Source organism: Drosophila rhopaloa, unplaced genomic scaffold, assembly GCF_018152115.1.
Source record: "Drosophila rhopaloa isolate 14029-0021.01 unplaced genomic scaffold, ASM1815211v1 contig_155, whole genome shotgun sequence".
NCBI lineage: Eukaryota > Metazoa > Arthropoda > Insecta > Diptera > Drosophilidae > Drosophila > Drosophila rhopaloa.
Window position 1 is genome coordinate 10,075,729 of NW_025335034.1, and position 27,040 is coordinate 10,102,768.

General features: G+C 37.7%; 1 protein-coding gene across 11 annotated transcripts in view; it reads left to right on the forward strand.

The window, feature by feature from the left end:
- Positions 1–27,040, forward strand: part of LOC108048077 (diacylglycerol kinase eta) — a 66,582-nt gene that overhangs the window by 27,223 nt on the left and 12,319 nt on the right. For all 11 annotated transcript variants that reach the window (XM_044456886.1, XM_044456883.1, XM_044456884.1 and 8 more), the window contains 3 exons: positions 10,482–10,562; positions 24,627–25,475; positions 25,572–26,116. In XM_044456886.1, the coding sequence (XP_044312821.1) occupies positions 10,482–10,562; positions 24,627–25,475; positions 25,572–26,116 (1,475 nt within the window). The remainder of the gene's footprint in view (positions 1–10,481; positions 10,563–24,626; positions 25,476–25,571; positions 26,117–27,040) is intronic.

A 27,040-nucleotide genomic window follows, 5' to 3' on the forward strand; every position in this document is an offset into this window, starting at 1 on the left:
TTTTCAAATAATTCACACAAAAATACCCAAAGCGATGAGACCTGGTAGACAAGGTAATACTTTACAAGTTTCTGTGCTTTATTTCCATGTTGCAGGCCATGCTTTATTCATTTCCCATTATAATTTATAAAAGCTTTATTTTTAACAACATTTTCCCAGTTCATGCAAAGCTAACTCAAACTTTTAAGTATCGAACAAACGGCGTCAAAGAAGTGTAAATTTGCTGATTGAACGAATGGAAAGGTCGAAACGACTTTCTTACCTCCCATTTGCCTTCAAACAGCGGATGAGCACTAGTGCTGCTTTTGAATGCTTAGGTAAAAGTTTTAGGTCCAAAAGCAACTTCGGTCACCTTCCTTGCCGAGAAAAGGTAGTGTCAGAAGTGGGGCACAACAAAGGCCGAATTTTGCCTTTTATTGAGTGGGTATCCTTTGAGTGACAGTGTCATGGGCGAGGCGATGTCCTTCTAAAATTTCCGGCCCACGTTTCTATAGGTAACCAGCCAAAAAAATTTCTCCTAGGCTGAGAAAAAAATTATTTAGGAGGTGATACTTGAGAAAAAGAAGGTGAGAGGATTCGTTTAGTGCCAGTAATGTGCCAATTATAGGGCTATTTAGTGGAAAACGAAATATACTTGATTCGATTTAGTTGCCAAGGAAAAAAAAGAAGACCTTGCCGGCTTTATTTTCAATTGAGCTTTCGTAAGTCAATAGAAATTCTGATAGCGTTAAGAGAAATTTTTTCTGCTTCTTAAAAGGTAATTGTATATCAAAAACATCAATATTTATCAAATATAAATTAGTTGTATATCACCTAAGAACAGATATTCATGTCTTCTAGCAATGGGACTTACGATTGTTTAATTTTTAGAACAATCTTTCATCAAAACCTAAATGTGTTAGTGTATTTAGATTCGGGAAAACGTTTACTAAAATAAACTGGCAATGATTTTCGGCTTATATCTTTTGATTAATAGCAAGTTGTTAGCTTAACCAAAAATAACTTCATTTTCTGTCCTCTTACATGCAAATTGAAAAACTGCTTTGCAAAGCAGAATGAATTTCAATTTTAAGCTGCCTAAAATAGAAGATAAACAAGCCGAGCTTAGCGAAAGTTTTCACATGCACCCCGCACAAGTTCAGAAAACATCAGGTAAATGGGCCTGTTATCATTAACACCCCGCAGATCCTGCCATCCGTTGCCCTCCTGGACCCTGAACAGATTAAATGGGGAATTCGGGGAATAGGGTGAGGATAGAAAGGTGGTGGCCAATTTGATGGGCGGCACTCTCAGGTTACGTGGCAACAACATTTATGCGAGGATTTACGCTCGAAAATAAATCCTTCATGTGGTATTAAGGTGATGCCTTCTCTCTGCGGCTTTTTTTTTGTGTAAGAGCTGCTCATTTGGTTCGGTGTGGGATTTGATTTTGGCACTGTTTGTCACTTGGTTAATGCACATTCTATGAATATTTTTGTTTTAAGTAGTTTATGTATTTTGCTTTAATGGTGAATGTCGCCCAAAGTTGACCGAGTTATTGTCCAATAAAAAACCATGGCTTATTGAAAAAGTTTCTTGAAAGGCTTGGTGTGATTCTTGTTACTAGGTTACTATCATTTTAAGCACTCAGAAATTTATTTAAACAATTTTAAAAAAGTTAAACAAACAACAAAATATTATTATACCCGTTACTCGTAGAGTAAAAGGGTATATTGTATTCGTGCAAAAGTATGTAACAGCTAGAAGGAAGCGTTTCCGACCTTATAAAGTATATATATTCTTGATCAGGGTCACTAGCCGAGTCGATATAGCCATGTCCGTCTGTATGTCTGTCCGTCTGTCTGTCCGTCTGTCTGTCTGTCTGTCTGTCTGTCTGTCTGTCTGTCTGTCTGTCCGTATGAACGCTGAGATCTCGGAAACTATAAAAGCTAGAAGATTGGCATTTTGCATGTAGATTTTAGAAGTTCCTACGCAGCGCAAGTTTGTTTCAAAATGGTGCCACGCCCCCTTTAACGCCCACAATCGCTTATATACGATTAAAAAAAATTTAAATATTTCGGAAAAGTAAAAATGCAGTTTTATTGTGTTTATCAATACCTATCGAAATGTAGAAGAAATTTTTCAAATCGGACCATTCGTTAAAAAGTTATGGGTGATCAAAGTTTCTATCTCCATCTCCCTCACACTCCCTTTACGTGAGTAACGGGTATCTGATAGTCGTGGCTCCCGACTATAGCGTTCTCTCTTGTTTTTTAAATGTAATTTTCTTAAGGGGTTATCCGGGTCTTGACACACAAAAAAGGCTATTTTCGTGAATTTTTTTAAAAGATCTTACGACAATTTCACAAATTTCATTTATTGTACATTAATGTTTAAGGTTTGACCAACATTGTGTAAAAATCATAAAAATTGTGTCCTTGCGGTAGGCAAAATATCTCCGTCAATTCTTATCTGAAATCAAAAAACCAAAGTTATTCTGATAGTGTATGTCTCTGGCTTGTCGTCTACAAGCCATTTTGAATTATAAATTAAAAAGTGTCTATTTTTACGTAAATTTTGGCCATATTTTGGCTTATAAAGTGAGTTGTAATTGAAAATAAAATCCCTCCGTTAAAGACAAGAAAAACATGTCTAAAAAAAAGTGTGCAAAAGCAGAACTCGATCGGTGCAATAGTTTTAGAGAAATCGTGACTACCGACTTCAAAAAAGTGGTTTTGAGAAAAAAGTGTTTAAGTGCCGCATCTGCTCGACGCCAGAGCCCGAATTGCCAGTTGTGACTCATTCGTACGCTGGGCTTTAAATTTCTCCCATTCCTACAGTTTTGCTTCGATCGACTTGAAATTTTCGGATAACATTCCTGACACTTTGTACTATTATATAAAAAAGTTTGAAAAGAATTAATTTTTTGAAGTTGTCAAAGACAAAGAAAAGTAGATAGATATCTTCAAAACTGAGGGACTAGTTTGTGTAGAAACGGTCAGACGGACGGACAGACGGAGATTTGGACGGACAGATGGAAGGACAGATGGACGGACGGACATGGCTAGATCGACTCTACTGGTGATGCTGATCAAGAATATATATACTTTAGAAAGTAGGAAATGTAGCCTTCACTGCGTTGCAAACTTTTAACTGAAATTATAATAACCTATGGTATAAGAAAAGCATATATTTCTGATATAAAGAACAATCGCCATAATCTAAAATCGACCTATAAGGACGAAATGTTGATGGTCCAAATGGTACTTGTTTCAAAAACAATAATAAGGCTACTGTAAAAAGTACCTTAAATAAAAATACAAATATTTTCTTTAATATGGAATCTCTTATTTAAAAATACATAGCCTAAATAAAGATTACATTATAACATAGAAAACATTTTCTAAAATGTCACACCCTTGCCCTTTATGTAACCCTTAATAATAGAAATAATTTTTTAAAATTAGAAAAATGTTCTAAAAATTATAAATGTTTAAAATGTGTTCCCTGATTTTTCTTGTTGAATGCTGGTGCGTTACGAAACTGTGAAGCTCACAATTTGTCATATCGGATGTCAGCGTATAAACAGAAATCAAAGCAGCGCAAGTTGAATTTCCACTGCCGTCAGCCCAAACGTTTTTATTAACCCTTTTTTTTTGAAATGTGGGTTTATGTGAAAAGTTATGTTTAGAACGACCAAATTTTTGCTTCTGTTATTTTAACGCGACCATGGCTTAATACGGTGTCGTTGAACTCACGCGCTGGAGACCTGGGATCAAATCGTACCGACGGACAAATATAAATTTGTTTCACATATATTCTTAAAAGAAATTACTGGTGAAAACTGAAATAAATTATGTTTATCCACACTTTCTTATCCCAATCGAAATGTGTCATTCATCCATCAAAATACAATTCTTTTTTTATTACTTGTACTTATGTGTATGAAAAACAAACGAAATGTGTACATACATTAGATAGAGCAATAAACATGCAAAAATAAAATTACATATTAAAACTAGTATCTTTTATATACATTTTTATAATTTCAAAAAAATAGCCCTCACTTTTTTTTTACATTTGTTCTACCTTTTATAAATATATTTCTATATATTAAAAAAGGTTTCCCTTTTCTGAGGGGTTTTGCCATTAAAAGTAAACGCCATCAACTTCCCAAAATTGTAGTTTAAAATTAACGGTGCGATGCCAATTAATACAAAAATATGTAAGTCGGATTTTTTGCTGTTAGCGTTAATTATATTTTAAGTGTGTAGTGTTTAAGGTCCCGAGGTCCGCTAGCTCTCAACTCGAGAAATGGAAGTTTTCTAACAACAACTTGTTTCTAAATGTAAGTGCTCTATAGCTCTCAATGGACTCAATTTTTTTTTCAAGTGAGAGCAGGAAAAAATGATTTCACAAATAATTTTTATATAGTAAATAACTACTATACCTCAAAGGAATATTTTGATAAATATAAAACCAGCAAAATAAAATTTATTTTCATTTTAATTTACATTTACATTTTTGGATTTTTATGGGAACTATATGATATAGATGTAGACCATGGTGATGCTGATTAAGAATAAATATAAAGAATATTATAGGGTCGGAAATGTGTCCTTTACTGCGTTGCAAACTTTTGTCTGAAATTATAATACCCTCTGCAAGAGTATAAAAACTGTTATCATAAATGTTTAATTTATAATGTGCCATCTAGGCAAGGACAGAAAAGCAAGAGTTAACCTTTTGTCATAATTGATGCACATTTATTAGGCTGTGAGCCGGACCTCATCGTGGACAGAGGCCGGACTAAAATTTTCTGCGAAGTTCGGCAGATAACCGGCGTAGTGTGGTCGGGCAGTTGGATCGGGATCTCCTTTCATACCGGTTTTTCCTTTTGCCAAACTGCTGGGTCTGTGGGTGTGCAGGGCGGAAAACATCATTTTATCAAGCCCGAAATAAGGTCATGTGAGTTTTGCCCCGACACACAGCCCAAAAACCACACCAGGCGGCTCAGAAAAATGTTGAATTTTCACATTCCTCTTCATCTCCGGATTGCTACCGCCTTTTTTGGAACATAAAACGAGACTCATAAATTATGTTGCATAAATCACGGCACATCGGCTCGGTTTCATTCTGTTGGATATGTTGTACACCAATAACGTTCATAAGAGAAATATATAAAACATGCAGATGTCATAAATAAAAAAAGCAAAAGTTTGCTCCCGAAAGCAATTAGCAAATTAATATTCTGCTTGCCCAAAGAAAAAATGTTACTTAACTTAGGGATGGGCAACAAAATTGATTTTTATATGATATAGGAAACCATAAATTCTGTAGTGAAAGCAATATGAAACTTATTTACTTATATCACTCTTTGTCAATTTCCTTAGAAAGCATCGTTCGCTTTCTAGAGAAATCTTGTTAAAAGCAATCTCATGAAAACTTTATAATCTCCTATTGCATTTCATCTTAAAATGATGATGCATTTTATATCGCAAAGGCAACTAAAAGCAATCAAAATACATATGACATACTAAAGCTCAGAATGAATGTGCCACAAAACGAAATCACATTTTCTTTTAACTGAAATTTATTAGTAGAGATTAATATGCAGATGATGGCGCGCGAAAATGGGTCCTTTTAGACAAGACCCGCATTATATAGTAAAAATTAAGGTTGTTCAAGTGATGTATGGTACTTTTGCGGCTGAAATAAACCTATAAATCTCAATCCACCTAGCTACTTATATTGAAATATATGTTCATCAGCATTACAATGTCACAATGGGTTATTTGCGGCGTTTTCTTTAGCGTGTGTGACTGTCACTTGCTGCATTTGCTCTCAATGCCACTTACCGCATCGAAATGGGCTGAAAAATATTGACTGAAGCTCAGCGCTATTAATCACAATTATTGTCAGGCAGCTTTTCGGCTCCCCAGCCTCATTCCCCTAGTTCTGCCCCGAAATCGGGTCACAGTTGTTATCGCAGAAGCAGGGACATGACAAATTACAACGAGCCTCAAAGTAGGTTACGCCCTCCTTCGTCTTCGCCCCGTTCTAAATTCCTCTAATTGCCGGCGGCCTTTTGTTCCTGCCCCTAAGACGCATGCAAGGGTAAAATGTTCATTTCGCAACGAGTGGGTCACATGTAATTGCCAGTGTTGATGATATGGGGCCGACGGCTGAGTGCCCCAGAACAATCAATATTGCTAAACAGCGGAGCGAAGGGTAAAATACAAACTCTGTAATTTAGGACATGGGTGATTAACGCCTCTTCCGTTCCATTAAAATGGAATCGTACACCGGTGGAATTGGTTCGTTTAGAAATTTAAAATTAATCTAACATAAATAAGATTATACACCGAAGAAGTAATACATTTCATTTTGGTTAATTATTTTTTTGACACTGAGTTTGCTTACAATTCACAACACACTTAAATCGCCAAAGCTGCTGAGTGTCGAGATCAATTTTAATAGTTTATGTATAATGAACAAATTAAAAGAGTATTTCGGCTTTGAAAATTTTTTTAATTCTATTTTTTCTGTATATCTTAATATGTATATAATAAATAACATTTAACGGTACCTAGGCCTTTGAAATTGAATTAGGATAATGATATATGACGAATACATACTTTATTGGTTTTTCTCATATATATTCTATATAAGAATCAGTCTCTTGCAAGGCATAAACACTTTGCTAAATTCTTAAATGTGGCTCCCGGCAAAGATTGGTGAAGCACAGCAGGGGCGGTCGATGTTATGGCACATTAATAACTTGGAGGGTGTGCTTTGGGGTAAAGCGAAGAAAATGGAGCTGTTGGTTTTTCGGGGGTGTGGCGGGTTCGCTATGCTATTAAAATGTCAAAATTTCAAGCTGCGCCACTTTGACACGCCAAATGAAACGAGACACGCTCACGCAGACACCTATGCGCCACGCCCCAAATCGCCACTAAAACCCCTACCAAAAACCCCAACTCAGGAAATCCCCCAAGCGTAATTTGTACCAGGGGCAGGCAAAGCTATTTAGTACTAATTAGACCCAAAACTGGTTGGCACCACCAACAAATAAAGGGTAACGAGGCCATGTTCCTCTGACAACTGTGTCTCGTTTTCGCACTGTTTTCCTGTGCCTTTGTTTTCGTTCTAATGTCAAAACTTTTCTCTCTGAAAAAGGATGCAAAATTCAAAGTTAATGGAAAAGTCAGTGGCAAATGTCTTTAATGTTTGCCTGGCTCGCCCCAAAGCAAATAGTTTGAATGCAATTGCGAACAAAACTTCGCAAAGTGACATTTCAAAGAAAGAACTTTATCTACAGGAACTCATAGGCACTTGCAATTCGAAAGTTGGAAGATGTGAAGGGATCAATCCGATGTTGATGTACCCCCAGGATTGCTTTTTTAAGTTTTTGCACCGATAGGACTGCTTTGATTCGCCTCCAACTTTCTTAAAGTAAATCTCTTCCGAATAGCGCTCAGTTAGTGAGGCTTAAGCTCTCAACGCACAACTCAGCACTTTCCCGGCTCGAGTACACTAAATTCTAATGACTGCCAGCTCTTTTTTCCCATTAAGTGATTTGGCGTGCAAAAAATGGTTCAGAAGCAATGCAAAGAAATTGATATGAACGGCCCCAAAACTTTTCTGCAAGCTGTACACAAGCAAAAAAAGAAATGAAATTAAATAAAAGGCAAGAAAGTATTTTCGTGCGCCAGGTGGCGGATTTGGTCTCAGGACCTGGACCGCGGACCCTCGAAAGTGCGCAAATTAATGATTATTCCGGCCCGTTTTTCCTTCGCTCTCGAGGCGAAAGAAAAATCTCGGCTTAATGCAATCAAAGTTGGGTTAATGCTTGGGGACTGAAGCTGATAGCACAGAAAATTAGCAATTTGCCTTAATGTGTCTGTGATTGACCCCAGAGAATGCGAGTTGATACCGCAGGGAATGCCAATTCCCTAATAAGTCATGTGTCTTAGACCCGTCAAAAACTCAAAATTTCCCTTTGCCCACAATTATTTTATGTATTTTTACCGTCCCGTGTACTAAAAATAAATCGAATAAGCAAATATATTTATTCGCCTGGCTTTTAATGAGATCCGCAGCAGGGCTTCTGCTTTTCCACTCTGCTCGAGATTTGCGATATCCGTTCAACCGGAAAATGTCTGTGCTCACTTAATTTAACAAGTGCGGAAACGCGCATCAAACAGAAAACACTTCAAAAATCGAGCGCACTCCCAAAAAGCTATGAAAAAATAAAAAGAAAAAAAATTAACCGATAAAGTTATACGAAGCATACACTTGGTATTTTTGTATAATACATTTTACTTTTTAAAAAACATAAACGAAGCATTTTATTACCTCGTATTTCATGTAGGCTGAAAAATGTTCATGAAATATGTATGTAATGAAGATTTATTGTTTATATTTTATATTGGTTAAATATGATTTGTCAAATTTGATACAACTTAAATTCTCCGCGACATATAACGACTTTTTCGACTTATTCTTGTATATTCCGGACTTAATTCAGGACAACTTGCGTCTGCTCACTTTTGCTCCTTCTCTTCTACTGCCACTTCTCTTCTGTAGGGCTGCCAACCTGTAGCAACTGATCTATTCCTTACATATATGTGTAACATTTACCATTGCAATGGAGGCTGATGATATTAATAAACAGAAAATTGAATTTTGTTTAATTTGTTTATTGAAATTGTTAAATTTATTGCAGTCACATCTACATCTCAAGTAAGAGTTTTTACTATCTCATGCAAAGTAGCTTAAATGAAATTTGTTTGACTTTTTTGCTTACGATGGCTTAGGTTTTTTTTTATTATTAAAAATAAGAAAATAAAGGAAACCTCACCGTTTGTCTGTACTATTAAAGAAACTTTGTCTTCACAACTTTGTTATTTTAGATAGCTAATGATTTAAATAAAACAACACAACATTTTTATGGACCTCCTAAATGATACTTCCCCCTATATGAGAAAACCAACCAACATATCTTAAAAATGAAAAATCAATATTTTTTACGAAATGCAAATATCGAATAAATGGAAGTTCGAAACGGGTTGTGGCTGACATAGTAAGTTCTAAAAGTACTTGAAATTCGTTGACTTTAACCAAATGCTGTGCCTCTCTTTTACCTCCAAAATATACCGAGGACTGAGGATGGGGCTCCTCGAGTGTAAGTACTCGAAAATCTCTTGTAATTTCTTAGCAGTTCATACTCACATTTGTTCCGAGTGTGCCAAAATGTGCGTTTATCCGTCGGGATTTTGGACTGCCTATATATACGTTTAATTATTGTAGTGCTCACTCTGGCGAATTAAGCCGCTCCATCAAATATATCCACTTGGTTTTGAGTGATAGCCTTGTTTTCAATCAATTATGTGCCAAAACAACTTATTACGAGTCCACCGGAGAACATTCCAGTTCGAGGTAACAAAATCCGTACGGTGAATCCAATAGAAATTCCTGGAGAAGGATGCGGTATTGTGAGCTGCAGAATTCGGGTGTCATACGGTGGCTTCAATAAATGTTCTTAACCTGCCACCGACACAGTTCCGCCAAAAAAAGAACCCTGAAAGTCAAGAAAGTTGTCTTCACAAAAATTATTTATGCCAAGGATGCGTACGGAACGAAAAACATGCACGATGGTACAGCTGCACCTCTCGGAAGTAGAAACATTTATGGTGGTATCAAAACAAATCAAGAGGGGAAGCTCACCGCTAAGTCGCAATATTAAATTGATTTTAGAACACTTAGTTTTTGCAGGGTGATGCCCAGAACAATACTCAAAAATTGATTGCAGTGGGAATTGAGGCAAATAAAACAAAAATACAAAAATAATCAAAACTTGTTTGCCTACCTGACAAACAGCCTTCAGTGTTACCTTGGGGGCACAAGGAAAATCAAACTTTCCGAGTCACTTGAGTCAAAAGAAAACCAATTTTCGGCATGTTCAAAAACTACTTGAGTACACAAACCTTGGCGTTTCGATGGTCGTCAGTCTCAAGATTGGGTTTATTTCATGTTGGGGCTCGGGTTTCACCGGCATCAAGATCGCCATGCATGGAACGGGCCTTCATTGTCACATTTATATTATGTGTTTGGGCTGGCCTTTGTTGGCTGGTAAATATCCATTTATTTGCTGGCCTGTGTGTGTGAACCATTTCAATTTCCTAAAGGACCTGCGGGGCAGACAAGTTGGAAGGCCGGCAGAGAGTTGAGCCACATCAAAATAGCCGCCGGCTAGCTTTAAGCATTCTATTAAGGCCAAAGACAAGGCGAAATATACCATGTATATTTGTTTTCCCTTCTTCTGACCTGGCTCAGTGCCAACGTAGTCCTTTTCTAAGCGAGGGCCGAGGAAGATGTAAGACGCAAGAGGAATTTCTGTCACAAAATTAAAAATATGTGGCAAAGAAAGGGTTGCAATTTCCATATTAATATTTCATGGCACGGACTTTAATATTTTTTTTAAACATCTTTATTTACAGTGCGATGTTTTCGACGATATTGACCTATCGGACTTGTGTTATTTCGAGTGCGGCATCAAGAACGTAAATCATAGTTTTCAGGTAAGTCGTAAATTAACAATGCCAAGCTATTAATTTAATGTGCAAAGTTTGCTCTTCAAGCTCTGATTGCGCACTTTGGTGGGCTAAATATTTTATTTTCCTGTAGGTACTTTCGCAATTAGTTTGCCGGTTTTCTGCTGCCCATCTGATTCATTCGATTTACTGCCTATTAATTGGGCAAATTTCCAATCATAATGTGAACACATTTAACAGAAGTCCGCAGAGTATTTCCATGGGGTGTGATAAAGAAAATAAGTTTCGGAAAGGGCCTCCGATTTTACTTTGATATCCTGAAAACAGAGAGTAGGAACTTCCCGATCTTTATTGTTTGGCGTCTCACATACACACACCACAGTTACCCAAATATATAGCTAAACAAAAAGGAAAAGAAAAGGGCCACAAACCAAAAGTCAAACGAATTCGAAACAAACGAAGTAAACATTCAGCGCAAGCTGCATGCTAAATTAGCATAAGTAGGCGAACTCCCAACAGTTGGAGTGGCAAATATATATATATACACTCTCCTATATACACATATCGGTGTGTAAAGTTTCGGGTTCTTCTTTATACACGAATGCGCAACATTTGATGCGGGAAATTAGAGCGTTTTTGGGAAATCCTTGGGAAGCGGGAAGCTTGTGCCCTGCTTGTTGCTCAACTGCGTGAGCTTCCTCAATAATAAAAATCTGAATAAAAATCTTATATCTCTTTTTATTAAAAAAACACATTTTTCATCCGAGCGAAAACGGCAGCCCTAAGACGGGAAATTGCCAAAAGGTTTTTCACTTTCAGGTTTTTCACTTTGTTGCGAAAATGTTATTAGCGATGGCGGTACCCATCATCGCTGTTATTGTCTTTTGCTGTTTGCGTGATTCCCAAGTATCCTCGAGCACATACGTACATAAATATGTATGTTAGCTGCTGTTTAATCGAGCGAAAGAAGGTTTATCAAAATTTGAGGAGTGGAAAGCACTCAAAGCTCGTCAAACTTGTAGGACCTGGTCAGGTTTCATTTTTTAAATACAGAAGCTGAATAACTAAAGTGCAGAGATTTTTTTGTTTTTAAATTACGAAGCGAATTCAATTTGGTATGTACAAGGACCGCCCACAGACCGCGAGTCCTGTCAAAAGCAATGCACTCAGAACCCTGCGAGTGCCTGTCAACAGTGTTAGCGACACTATAGACCGCAAACAAAAAGTACACTCGTTGCAATCGTCAGCGTCACGAAAATATATCAGCAAGTAAGCCAATAAGCGGAACATTCAATAAAAACCAGTATAGGAAAACACTTTTCCGTGAAAATACCATAAAAAGTTTCCCATCAACCTTGATGCACAGAAGTGCAAAAGAATCATGTAAGACGACAAACATGTGTGCGCAGATAAGGCAGCAAAAAAAAGACCCGTAGTGTATAAGGCTATTTTCGTCTAGATTTTTTTGTAACCCATCCCGGTCTGTATAAGCTTGATTTTTGATGCTAACGGATATAACGTTAGCTATAATTTTGGGAAAATCCTGTGGAAACCATTATGTTATGGTAGAGGGTTACATTCTACCAGTCGCGGAAATTATGACTGACATTCTTATTTTATAAAGTAATATAAAAGAATATTTAAAACTTTTAAAGGCAAAAATTATTTTTCCTTTAGGTTAACGTTAGCTCTAAGTGCCGCCATTTAAACTGCGGCGCCCTCAGCGCCATCTTACTTGCGGCCACGTGCCTCAGATACAAATAAACGATGACAGAACAGGTTTACTTAGTCTTTGTGCAGTAAGTGGTAAGCGCATTGTGGGCCAACTATCGAAGCAGAGTGTTTTGTCGCGTAAGCCGATTGTCGATGTTGTTTCAGGTTGCATGCCTGCAAATCAGCGTGAGCATGGGTGGTTAAAAACTGATAAAAAAGTTAATATAATTATGCTACAAAAAATATATTCTGAGCCTGATTGGGATACGGTCCTAATGATAGTGTCCCAAAACCAGCTGGGGCCCATTTTCGTATTCACTTTATTCATATATAAAATCTTATTCTCTCAGTTGGCAAACGGTTTTGTGAATAACTTTTGCCCTTTCTATCATCAATCTTGTAAATGTTTCGTCAAAACGAAATGGGCTCAGGTGGTTCCTTATTTCGCTTTTATCTGAACAAATTTATAGTGCCACACAATACAATGTTATGAATAGAGTAGTCACGGCGAAGTGCATTTGCAAGTTTTCTTCTGGGAAACTAATTGACGTCAACCACTTCCTCACCATAAAAGTCCTTCTTCTATTTGAATATCGACGACAAAGGGAAATCAAGCGGGACAGCAGTAATTTACGTACTTCACTTAGCGGGGAATTTTCAAGTGCCCCTCCAAACGCCGTTTCGACCATCAAATTTCCAATAATTTGGAATACCAATCAAGCTGATTGATTACCCTCGCCACACACATCGAGGCAGTACAAGAAGCTTTTGCATCAATTATGCAGGGTGAAACTTGACTTCTGTTAATTTCGCACACCACATCGTGGCGTATGCGTAATGCGCAATTCGGGTTTCTGCGTCACTTCCCTTGCAAATTGAGCAGAATAAACTGACAGCCGTCAGAGCTGCTTCGCCTACAAAGTTTATTTTTAAAAATAAGTTACTTTCGTTGCCTATCCCAGACATTAATTGATATCTAAGAACAAGAGCAGTCAACAAAGTTATTCCAAAACTTAAAATACTTCCATAATTGAGTATGCCCCCGCACTGGGTTTTTGTTCTTCTTTGGAAAATTTCAATGTCAGAGAAGTCCACAATTGCCGAATTGTTGGATTAGATTACGCGCTAATTAGGACTTCTGAAAAGTTTTATTTTCCCAATATAATGTTTTTGGGTCAAGAATTAGAGGACTGTCAACTTGTTAAATGTCATGTGACATTACCTTAGTAATTAGTCTATTTGGCAGAAAGTCACAGAAATTACTTCTCAGTTTATTTTTTGTTATATATACGAATGACATTGCAGGTGGCTTGTTTCTAAATAGGAGTGTTAGACAAACGATTTTCATTTTGTAGTTTCTTGAATTCCATTATGACACCGAATGTTTTCACTTAGCAAGCTACTACTTTGTTACATATTATTCTTGTTAAATCAAACATTACAATATTAAAATACGGCTTCCAAGAAACATCTTCAAAAGAAAAATAAATTAAAGCACTCAAAGCAGCGGATTATTAGTTTTTTGTTCCTCTCGACCTCCCTGGGGCTCTGCCCCAAATTGAAAAATATACATTTTTCACATTTGCTTTGCAATGGTTACAGGTAATTTTAACACACCCAGCAGGCAAACGGCTGTCCCTTGTCCTTGAACTTTAACATTTAACTGAGGTCAGAAGCTCACAGCATTTAGACATAGAAATAAATAAAATATAAGTTACCAGACAAGGAAGCCGGATGTGTTAATAGTCAAACTTGACATTGAATGTCTTTTTTTCCTATTAAACTCTAAGATTTTTCTTGGAAATAATTTTTTTTCGTACTAACAAAAATTTATTTTGTTTTACCCGTGGTCTCGTTTTTAAGTAACTAAATCATTACTTATATTTTAAGACTTAAATATTTGTTCAACAGCAGTTCCCATAAAATTTGAGATACGTATCAATTTAGTTTTAAATATTTTGCATCTCGTTAAAGTACAATTAATACTTTGTAAAAATATTATTAAGTTTTGCAGAAAATGTTCTCATATTAAAAATTGTGGGCTTAAGAATTAAAAGCTCCTCAAGTAAAAGATTTTCAAAATTTTCAAAAAATTGAGAGCGGTTGTGTTCTTTACCCCACGCTTTCTCTGCGGCTATAAGAAACTGGTGTTTCTTATTTTTGACTCTTTCCAAAAATTCGAACAGTACAAAACTGCGAGTTCTACAAACACAAAAATTACGTTGGGCAAAGACAGCCAAACGACTTTGATGTGCTCGCTGGGGGACAACGTGTCGTATGCGAAATGGTCTGTTGCTTCTGCTTTCCGTGGCTCCTTGTCATGAATATTTGGGCGAATGAAGCGTGGAGGGCGCCACTTCAGGGCTTAATGCGTAATGAGTCCTGTCATATGTCGACTCAAGTGGGAGTGGCACAGAGGTGCTGATGATATACGTTAAGCAAAGGCTGAATGGCCCGCCATAAAGTGCAACGAGCATTTTATATTTTGACTTTAATAATTATTATTAATTTGGAGGTAGGGCATCTGTTTTATTCGGGAAGTACTTAGGAGAACAGTTAAAACTATGATTAAAATTAAATAACATTGTAACCAATCAAATTTTTTTTATTACGGTTCTTTATTTCGGCAAAAGCTAAGGTACCTTAATCCACATAATTTACTGTTATCCATTCTGAAACTGTTGAAATAAAATGATTGTACATTCCAACTCTCCTAGCCCGAAGTTTCTAAAACTGGCGTTTAGCGATTATACTTATATATTTCAAAACATCTTTCCGCCTTAAGTCAAACTGTCACAACTTGATTTTCCTTTCAACTTGAAGAAAGCTCAAAGGTCCATTTTTTCTAGGAAAAGAATTGCTTTTTCCAGTCTATAATGTACTTAATAAACTATATGCTCTTATGAATAACAAAAAAAAAAATCTTTTTTAAGTCGGAACGGGGCAGTATCGGAAGACTACAATGATATAGTCCCCGTAGAACAAATCGAAAAACAAGAACGGAAGCCAACTTCGGCATCCGAAGTGTATATACCCTTGCAGTTATTACAAAACGACTACATTTCGATTTCTATGCCTTGCGATTTTGAGCTGCATTTTGTCATCGTTCTGTGGCAGCTATATAATATTGTCCGATTTCGACAAAACTAAAAGCGTAGTTCTGATATAGTAAATAATTACTATATCTCAAAGAAATATTTTGATAAAAAAAAAAAACAGCTAAAAAAGTTTTTTTTTTAATATTTATTTTTTTTTAGTTTTTTAGTTTTCTGTGGGAGTTATATGATATACTACTGTGGGCAAAAAGTAAGGTAAATTTGTTTGTAAAGTGAAAATTCTTTATTTATTCTCCTGAATCAATTTCATCCCCTTCAAAGTAATCCCCTCCCCATAAAAAAAATTATGCCAACCTTTTTTCAAATCCTCGAAACAGGCCAAATAGTCCCTTTCCGGTATAGCCATGAGCGCCCTCGTCGATTCCGCTTTTATCTCTTCAATCGACTCGAAACGCGTTCCGTGGAGTGGTCTCTTGAGTTTTGGGAATAGCCAGAAGTCACACGGAGCCAAATCTGGAGAAAACGGTGGTTGCGGAACGATATGCGTCGAATTCTTGGCGATTTGGTCCCGAAGAACGAGTGCAGAAATTGAGCGTTTTCGGTACCAAACGAGTTTTGACTTTTCGTAGGCCCAAATGGTCTTTCAAAATGGTTTTCACAGATCCTTCTGATATTCCGATCATATCAGTAAGGTCTCTAAAAGTCAACCGACGATTTTTGAGCACTAATTCCTTCACTTCATTGATGTCTTGGTCATCGGTGATCATCAACACGTTCCCGACACTCTTTGAACTCTTTGTACCACTTATAAACTTTTTTCTGGGACATGGTAGAATCACCAAAGGGCTTCCGCAACATCCTCAACGTTTCCGCAGCCGAAATTTCATTCCGCAAACAAAATTTGATGGCACTTCTCTGCTCAATTAAATCAGACATTGTAAAAATCGACAAATGCACTCTTGATCGTTTGGTAAACACAAGCGTAAATATAGTACTGATACTGACATTGACATGAAATTACCGCCAGATGTCATCAACAGTCCTGCCAACTCAAGAAAAAAGAACTAATCCGCCATCTTAAGCCCGCGAATTTTAAATTGAAAATTCACCTTACTTTTTGCCCACAGTAGTAGATGCCTGATTTTAATTTAATTTAATTAAAACCGTAATTAAATAGTAATTATGTATTGGGTAATAAATCCCAACGAACCAACAAAAAATTAAAAACAACGAAGATGTACTAAGTATATAAACTTCGGATTCTATTTTTATACCCTTGCAGAGGGTATTATAATTTTGGTCAAAAGTGTGCAACGCAGTGAAGGAGACATCTCCGACCCTATAAAGTATATATATTCTTGATCAGGATCACCTCCTGAGTTGATATAGCCATGTCCGTCTGTCCGTCTGTCCGTCTGTCTGTCCGTCCGTCTGTCCGTCTGTCTGTCCGTCTGTCTGTTTCTACGCAAACTAGTCTCTCAGTTTTAAAGCTATCGAGTTGAAACTTTGCATACACCCTTCTTTCCTTTGCACGCAGTATATATGTCGGAACGGCCGGGATCGGCCGACTATATCCTATAGCTGCCATATAACTGATTGATCGGAAATGCCATAACTTTGGTGTTTGTGAAGTTAGGAAGTTGGGTTTTTTTATGGGTTTTATATTTGGCCTATCAATCCGACCTATCAAATTTCATAAGGATCGGCCGACTATATCCTATAGCTGCCATATAACTGAACGATTGGAAATGCAATAACTTTGGTGTTTTTAAAGTTAGGAAGTTGGGATTTTTTATGAGTATTAAGAATGCATCATATGAATAATTTTGGAGAATATAATTTACAGAATATTCTGCAAGGGTATATCAACTTCGGCTCCGCCCGAAGTTAGCTTTCCTTTCTTGTTTTTCTTGCCTTTCTCGTTATACCCTTGCAGAGGGTATTATAATTTTGGTCAAAAGTGTGCAACGCAGGGAAGGAGACATCTCCGACCCTATAAAGTATATATATTCTTGATCAGGATCACCTCCTGAGTTGATATAGCCATGTCCGTCTGTCTGTTTCTACGCAAACTAGTCTCTCAGTTTTAAAGCTATCGAGTTCAAACTTTTCACACACCCTTCTTTCCTTTGCACGCAGTATATATGTCGGAACGGCCGGGATCGGCCGACTATATCCTATAGCTGCCATATAACTGATTGATCGGAAATGCCATAACTTTGGTGTTTGTAAAGTTAGGAAGTTGGAATTTTCTATGGGTTTTATATTTGGCCAATCAATCCGACCTGCCAAATTTCATAAGGATCGGCCGACTATATCTTATAGCTGCCATATAACTGATTGATCGGAAATGCCATAACTTTGGTGTTTGTAAAGTTAGGAAGTTGGGATTTTCTATGGGTTTTATTTTTGGCCAATCAATCCGACCTACCAAAGTTCATAAGGATCGGCCGACTATATCTTATAGCTGCCATATAACTGAACGATTGGAAATGCTATAACTTTGGTGTTTTTAAACTTCCTAAAAGTTGGGATTTTTTATGAGTATTAAGAACGCATCATATGAATAATTTTGGAGAATATAATTTACAGAGTATTCTGCAAGGGTATATCAACTTCGGCTCCGCCCGAAGTTAGCTTTTCTTTCTTGTTTTATTTTGTGATTACAAAAATCAGCTTTAAAATGCAATTTTCATTGATTTTGCAAAATGTTGCATCATTCATTGAAGTTCTTGAAACAGGATGCCATTCACTTTGCATATCAGAAGTCATAAATATTTTTAGTGATTTTTATGAAGTATTGAATAAATTTCCGACCTCCCTGGTGGAATATTATACCCCCAGCAGGAGCTTCCAAACGACCATGAAGTTTTTCATGTTGTCGCCAATCCCCGCGAATAGCAAGCGACATCTGTCTGTGCCATTTTATCCCCCTGTGTGTCCCGGTTTACGGTTTTATTTTTTCGCAAGTGGAAACTCGCAGCGTGGAAGGAGCGACTAACTGCAATCCTACACCGCGAACAGGTCAACAGAGGAACTGGTCCTGGCAAACTGGAATTTATTACTCTACAGACTGGTTTTTTCCGCTGATTGGTGGACTAGTAGTACTAGACTGTGAGTCATAAAATGTTAACCACGCCGCACCAATGAAATATGAAATGGTGATTAAAAGTGGGAGGGACATCTAGCTCAAATATAATAGATATCCTATTTCATTAAGTTAAATGTATACATATTTTTAAACCACGAAGTTATTCATATTTTTTTTAATATTGGAATATGTTACGAACAACAAAATTATATTCTTTATTATTTAAGAGTTAGACTGAAATGTAACTATATCAAGTCATGTCAGTTCAAGTACCTCTTCAACATTTACAAAACTATTTTTGTTAATCATATACATAAATGAAATGAAAAACTTTTAGCTTAGAGAGTCAAATAGTTTGATCGATCAAATAGTTTAAAAAGTATTGAAAAAAATTATGTCATTCACGTTAAATATTAAGGGATTGTGCTGCTGTAAAAAGTTTAACTTTAAATATCTGAGAACTCTAATAAAAACAAAAGAGCACTCGAAGTCGAGTGCCTCGACTATTAGATACCCGTTACTGAGCTAAACAACTTAAAATAAATATGCGCTTTTGTATTGCGCCATCTACCCCAAGACATTGGTACCTCGGGCCATGAAAGGCGGAAATGTAGGCGCTAGTCAGGCTTAAGCGTTTAATGGGTTTTTGGGCGTTAGAGTGGTCGTGGCAAACTTTTATTAGGCCAATCGATAGGTATTGACGAAATAAATACATATCAATTAAAATTTTCATAATAGCGTCAAAACTGTGGCCACAGCTTGTGGCTTGTGGGCGTCAGAGGGGGCGTGGCACCATTTTGAAACAAACTTGCGCTGCGTAGGAACTCCTAAAATCTACATGCAAAATGCCAATCTAATAGCTTTTATAGTTTCCGAGATCTAAGCGTTCATACGGACAAACAGACAGACGGACAGACGGACATGGCTAGATCGACTCGACTGGTGATCCTGAACAAGAATATATATACTTTATAGGGTCGGAAACGCTTCCTTCTACCTGTTACATACTTTTGCACGAATACAATATACCCTTTTACTCTACGAGTAACGGGTATAAAAAGATCTGCCCTGTTGAGACAAACTCACGGTCCCAGAGCGTTTCTTACTTACTTCGAGCTTTTCTAGCAACTTTCTCTGGGCTTGTCTTTTTACAAAAATTACAGTTTCCACACGTATAAATTAACAAGATCGAACAGAGTTAAGGAGGGATTAATATTAAAACATTTTTTAAATTTTTTTTCTTAATGCACAACATTTTAAGAATATTGTATTTAAATTGTAGATGGATCTGATTAAAACATTCGAAGCTATAGGCAGTTTAACATAGATAAGTAAACGCGTTTTATATTTGATTTTTGGGTGTCCAAAACTTAAAAACGCGCTCCTGATAAGTTGCCATTTTCAAAGTCGTTATACACGATCCTGAAAAATCTACTGGCCAATTTTTTTAAATTTTGCTCAGTACTTCTGTTCCATCTGTACTTCTGCCTTTAAAAATCGGAAAAAAATTAGATAAATTTGTCCCTTAAATCATGCAATTAGATTTTTTCAATTCAGATGATTCTGTGATTAGTTACAATGTACATCGTAAACCACCCTTTTTTCGGTGCCTCCTGAGATTCACTATACCTCACACACTTTTCAATATCTTTGTATGTAAATTTTTACAGATGTTATTTAAATTTTGTATTATCATATGAGAAAACAAAAATTTTACTTAGACTATTCGTATTGCCAATAAAAATATGTAAACAAATTGCCGATTTTGCAGCGAGTTAATCATACCCCCTTAAACAAATCAATAGGGGCTTGGAAAGGCAATAATGTTAGTAAAAACATTAAAAAAGCGTTCAAATTAAAAACTGCTTTTCCAATTTCTTCGCAACTGCTTTAAATCACTGTGGACGAAAATACTTAATTTTAGTACGATTTAAGTTAATTTTATTCTGAAATTTAGCACAAATTGTTCTTAAATCAAGAAACGAAATACTTAAAATAAGAATAACTATATATATATAAAAAAAACAATCACCCTTTACTTTGAACCTTTTTTTTTTGTTTTTTAATAGTAACCATATATTCCCACGAAATACTACTTTTCAAGACCTTCTATTTAACTCCAGGATTCTATCCGGAAAGTCAGAAACTTCACATTTAAGGTCTAACCTATCGACAACGCACCCCCTTTTGCGTAATTAGGCAAAAGGCACAAATATTTCTATTGAAAATGCAAATATTAGTTTGCGGAAAATATATTTAGCTATATTTAAGTTCGTAAATACCTAAATTATCAAGTACGAAATCGTTCGGTGTTTCTTAAACGATATCAATATAAATTTAGACTTTAAGCATCCTTGACTTATCACACAAGTGTTTCAAAACATGTTTTCGAAAGTTATTGAGTAATTATAACGACAACTCGCTTTAGTTAAGAACGGCAATAAAGTTTTAATAACCCTACCCAGTCGGACCCAAGCTTATGGAAATCCATGTTGAATAAGTCGGAATCAGGAATGCATCCCCAAGTCTGAACTGGTAAACATAAGATTCAGGCCACTTGGATATCTCTCACGGAATATTTATTTTTGTATGTTTTAAAATTGCAAATAACAAGAAAGGAAAGCTAACTTCGGGCGGAGCCGAAGTTGATATACCCTTGCAGAATATTCTATAAATTATATTCTCCAAAATTATTCATATGATGCATTCTTAATACTCATAAAAAGTCCCAACTTCCCAACTTTAAAAACACCAAAGTTATGTCATTTCCAATCGTTCAGTTATATGGCAGCTATAAGATATAGTCGGCCGATCCTTATGAAATTTGGTAGGTCGGATTGATTGGCCAAAAATAAAACCCATAGAAAATCCCAATTTCCTAACTTTACAAACACCAAAGCTATTGCATTTCCGATCAATCAGTTATATGGCGGCTATAGGATATAGTCGTCCGATCCTTATGAAATTTGGTAGGTCGGATTGATTAGCCAAAAATAAGACCCATAGAAAATCCCAACTTCCAAACTTAAAAAACACCAAAGTTATGGCATTTCCGATCGTTCAGTTATATGGCAGCTATATGATATAGTGGCCCGATCCGGCTCGTTCCGACTTATATACTACCTGCAATAGAAAGACAACTTTTGGGAAAGTTTCAAGCAGATAGCTTTAAAACTGAGGGACTAGTTTGCGTAGAAACGGACGGACAGACGGACAGACGGACAGACGGACAGACGGACAGACGGACAGACGGACGGACAGACGGACGGACAGACGGACAGACGGACATGGCTATATCAACTCAGGAGGTGATCCTGATCAAGAATATATATACTTTATATGGTCGGAAATGTCTCCTTCACTGCGTTGCAAACTTTTGACTGAAATTATAATACCCTCTGCAAGGGTATAAAAATAGCGTAACAACATCTTTTAAAAACAATTACTGTGAAATAGATTCAACTTTAAATAATTGAAACAAAAAATAAATCAAAAATTATATAAGCAAAAATGTGTATTTACTACTTATTATGCCAACAATAATATTGTTCTTTAATAATAGTTATTTCAGCCTATAACAAGCAACAAGTTGCAACATTTAATATGTTTCGAATTTTTCATTTTCTCAAAAACTTTTATTTATTATACCCGTTTTTGATTTATATAACGATAAAACAAAATTTAAACAAGAGAGAACGCTATAGTCGGGTGCCCCGACTATCAGATACCCGTTACTCAGGTAAAGGGAGTGCGAGGGAGATGGAGATAGAAACTTTGAGCACGCATAACTTTTTAACGAATGGTCCGATTTGAAAAATTTCTTCTACATTTCGATAGGTATTGATAAACACAATAAAACTGCATTTTTACTTTTCCGAAATATTTAAATTTTTAAAATCGTATATAAGCGATTGTGGGCGTTAAAGGGGGCGTGGCACCATTTTGAGACAAACTTGCGCTGCGTAGGAACTTCTAAAATCTACATGCAAAATGCCAATCTTCTAGCTTTTATAGTTTCCGAGATCTCAGCGTTCATACGGACAGACAGACAGACGGACAGACAGACGGACAGACGGAGAGACGGACAGACGGACAGACGGACATGGCTAGATCGACTCGGCTAGTGATCCTGAACAAGAATATATATACTTTATAGGGTCGGAAACGCTTCCTTCTAGCTGTTACATACTTTTGCACGAATACAATATACCCTTTTACTCTACGAGTAACGGGTATAAAAAATGTAACGCCCCAAAACAAATTGTTTTAAAATTCCATAGTATTAATGAGCACAGTGCACGCTTTCGTCAATTTTAAGTTAAACTCCAAGGGTATTAAAACTTGCTTGCCTTACAAGAATTAGCTTACAAATTAAGATAGCTCAACTGTTTTTTGTAAATAATAATAGCACACACTTGCAGAGGTTATTATAGTTTCTGTCAAAAGTTTCCAACGCACTGAAGGCCACATTTTCGACACTAATCACCAGGAGAGTCGGTCCAGCCATATCCGTCTGTCCGTCCGTCCGCCTGTCTGTCCGTTTCTGCGCAAACTAATTTTTTATCAGAATTCGTCACGACTTTTTTTTAACTAGTTAAGAGCTGTTTATGTTTGATTTAATAAAACAATCCAAATCTACAAAAAACCAAGCGCAAATTACACGAAAGCTATTGTTCTGTACCAGACTTTTTGGGAATGCGGCGGTGGGCGGCCGATGTGGCAGACGTCAAAGTCAGCCGGAAGCAGGGAAGTCCCCAACGCCCAAAGGCATGTGCATTGAGAGCCAGTTACCCATTGCACATTAGGCTAATTGGAAAACAGGAAGAACCCAGAGGAAGGAGTGCCAGGTTGGATTGTGATGATAACGATGGCGAAGGCTTTGTGGTTGCGGTTGCACATTAATTGGAATAGCATTGAGTATGCAAACAGGCGGAGCTTGATCCTTTTGATTGAAAATTCTGGCCCGACAACCTAGTGCGCAATTAATGCATTTGATATGCAATTAGTGCGGCGGTTTGTTTGGCTAGCTCTGAGTTATCCGTTTTTTTAGCACTGCATATTGATTAAAGTAGGTCTAAAGTAGGTTTGCAGATCAAAAGTCGTCCCAGCTCATGACATTGCCAACCGGCCATTGTCAAAGCACCCAACCTAGTCGACGGCACTCGCAAAACTTGGCTGACAGAAGTTTCGTCATGGAATGCTTGAGTTATTAGAGTCATCTGACCCCGTTTAAGGAGAGAAAGTTAATAAGAAAATCTCATTAAGCTCAGGCATTGAAATTAATGGTAAAACACAAAGTCATAACATTACCTTGTCTAGACACTTTGCTAGTTTATTTAGTCAATAAAACATTCTGTTAAGTTGCAACTAGCGAAAAGAAAGAAAAACTGGTAAAAAATAGTCAACTGAAAATAACCTAGAAGGACGTGTTTTTCATAAATAAGGCAGGGATCAACGGAGCATACGAGTCATAATCCGCTAAGGTAACTTAGAAGGTCGGAAATATTAGTTTTGTGGGAGGTTGTGGCCACTTCAACGTGCTTATACGTTGGCTTTTCCTACTTACGGGCTTGGCACATGACCCAAAGCCTTCGACTGGCCTAGCTGTCTGAGCATTATCATTAACATGAAAAACATTAACATATTAATGAGGCCACCAAATTACATACCAAACCTTCGTTTGATTACACAACTAATAAGCACACCGCTGTTAGACCCACAAATATACACATTTTCCAGTTGCGGTAAAACAACACAGTCATAATGGGCAAGGTTTTATGTAATATTCCTCATCTGTCCAATGACACCTCTTAACAAGGTAACAAACGAAAATGTATTATTCAAAAAATGGCCTTTATATTGATTTTGACGTGCTGATTTCAGAAACCATGTTTGGAGAAAAGGTTTTAAGATGTGTTTTGGGAAAACAAAAACGGATTTCTTTGTTAATTTTTTCCATTAATTGTATAATATTATGAATCAAAACGATTTAAGAGACCTTTTTAATTTGAAAAATCGTAATAATTGCTTTAGTTTTGAACAAAGTTTCGGATTCTCACAAGTGAGGTTAAAGAAAAGATACTATCGCGCTAAGCGAGAATTACTGCAATTACTCCTTAACCTATAACCTTTGATCGGTATCTTACTCGTAACGAAATCGAGAGAGTGGACAACTCTCGGTGCTATAAAAATGGCAAAATACTTATCCACCATTTTTCTCTTTTCCCGCAGATTACAACTCCCACTCGCTCACTGGTGCTTTGCGCCGAGTCCCGCCGCGAAATGGAGGACTGGCTGGGCAGCCTGAAGACGGCGACTGCGCCGCAGAGGCCGCGTGGTGACAGCTTCCTGATCGAGCAGCACGACATCCTGTCAAACCACCACCACTGGTACGCCACCTCCCACGCCCGCCCCACCTACTGCAATGTGTGCCGGGATGCCCTTTCCGGCGTGACCTCGCACGGACTCAGCTGCGAGGTGTGCAAGTGCAAGGTGCACAAGCGGTGTGCGGCCAAGTCGATCGCCAACTGCAAGTGGACAACGCTGGCAAGTGTCGGCAAGGACATCATCGAACAGGCGGATGGAATCATCATGCCGCATCAGTGGATGGAGGGAAACCTGCCGGTGTCCTCCATGTGCGCCGTCTGCAAGAAGACCTGCGGATCGGTGCTGAGACTCCAGGACTGGCGGTGCCTGTGGTGTCGAGCCACCGTCCATGTGGCTTGTCGACCTCAGATGGCGGTGGCCTGCCCAATCGGACCCGCCAAGCTGTCCGTGGTTCCCCCCACCAGTGTCCACTCCATCAGCACCGACGACGCCTGGGATGTGGCCAGCCCCAAGGGCAACTTCTCCCCCTTGCTGGTCTTCGTGAACTCTAAGTCTGGGGATAATCAGGGCGTGAAGTTTTTGAGGCGTTTTAAGCAGTTGCTGAATCCAGCCCAGGTCTTCGATCTTATCTCCACGGGTCCAAGCCTGGGACTGAGGCTCTTTCGCCACTTCGAGATGTTTCGAATTCTGGTCTGCTCTGGAGACGGTTCTGTGGGATGGGTGCTCAGCGAAATCGATCGCTTCAACATGCATGTAAGTTCATTTAATTTTAATTCGATGTATCCCAAGAACCAGTAAAGGGTCATGGTATTAATAAAAAATTATTTTAATATCTCATTGACCTCACAGAAACAATGTCAGGTGGCAGTAATGCCATTGGGCACTGGCAACGATCTGGCCAGGGTGTTGGGATGGGGCTCAAGCTGCGACGACGACACCCACCTACCTCAGATCCTGGAGCGCTACGAGTCGGCCAGCACCAAAATGCTTGATCGCTGGAGCATCATGGTCTTTGAAAAGGCCATCCCCGTGCCCAAAACGCCCAAGATGTCCATCAGCACCGAGCAGGAAGCGATGCTCACTGGCATGGTGACATCAGCCAACCACCACCTGCGCTTCATAGTGGAAACCAACGACACCCAGACCCTGATCAGCTCCACGCGGAATCTCTGCGACACTGTGGACGACTTGGTCTGCCGCATTTCGGAGCACCACAAAGATGATGAACAGCTTGCCGTCAAGTGCGATATCCTCAAGCAAAAACTTAACATGCTGCTGGATGCACTGCAGGAAGAGGAGATCGGCGCCCACAGCGGCGACGACTTGATAGCCACCATCAGGAGTCTCATTGCAAGAAGTATTCCGCTGACACCAGAATCCAGTGCCTCACTGCTGTGAGTAATTCCAATTGGATGTTTATTGTATCAACACGCAGGTAGCCCTAAGAGAAGATTAGAATAACTCATTTGTGCCTTATGCAATTTTAGATACGGTTATTTAAAGTTAAAATTAATTATGAAAGTAATACCCTTATTGTATAGATTTTAAATTTAATTATTGTGGACAGGGATTTCAAACCTGAATTCAAAGAATTTTAAAGACTATATTGAATTTGTGCATGAATATGCTAAATTATGCCATTAGCAACAATCCGAATATGGTAAGAGTATAAGAGTCTTTCCCCAGTTGAAATATTGTTCATTTTAATTTTCCGAACTACCTCCGCACTTAGCAGATATTATAATTTTTATACCCTTGCAGAGGGTATTATAATTTTGGTCAAAAGTGTGCAACGCAGTGAAGGAGACATCTCCGACCCTATAAAGTATATATATTCTTGATCAGGATCACCTCCTGAGTTGATATAGCCATGTCCGTCCGTCCGTCTGTCCGTCTGTCTGTTTCTACGCTAACTAGTCTCTTAGTTTTAAAGATATGGAATTGAAACTTTGCACACACCCTTCATTCCTTTGCACGCAGTATATAAGTCGGAACGGCCGGGATCGGCCGACTATATCCTATAGCTACCATATAACTGATTGATCGGAAATTGCATAACTTTGGTGTTTGAAAAGTTAGAAAGTTAGGATTTTCTATAGGTTTTATTTTTGGCCAATCAATCCGACTTACCAAATTTCATAAGGATCGGACGACTATATCCTATAGCTGTCATATAACTGAACGATCGGAAATGCCATAACTTTGGTATTTTTAAAGTTAGGAAGTTGGGATTTTTTATGAGTATTAAGAATGCATCATATGAATAATTTTGAAGAATATAATTTACAGAGTATTCTGCAAGGGTATATCAACTTCGG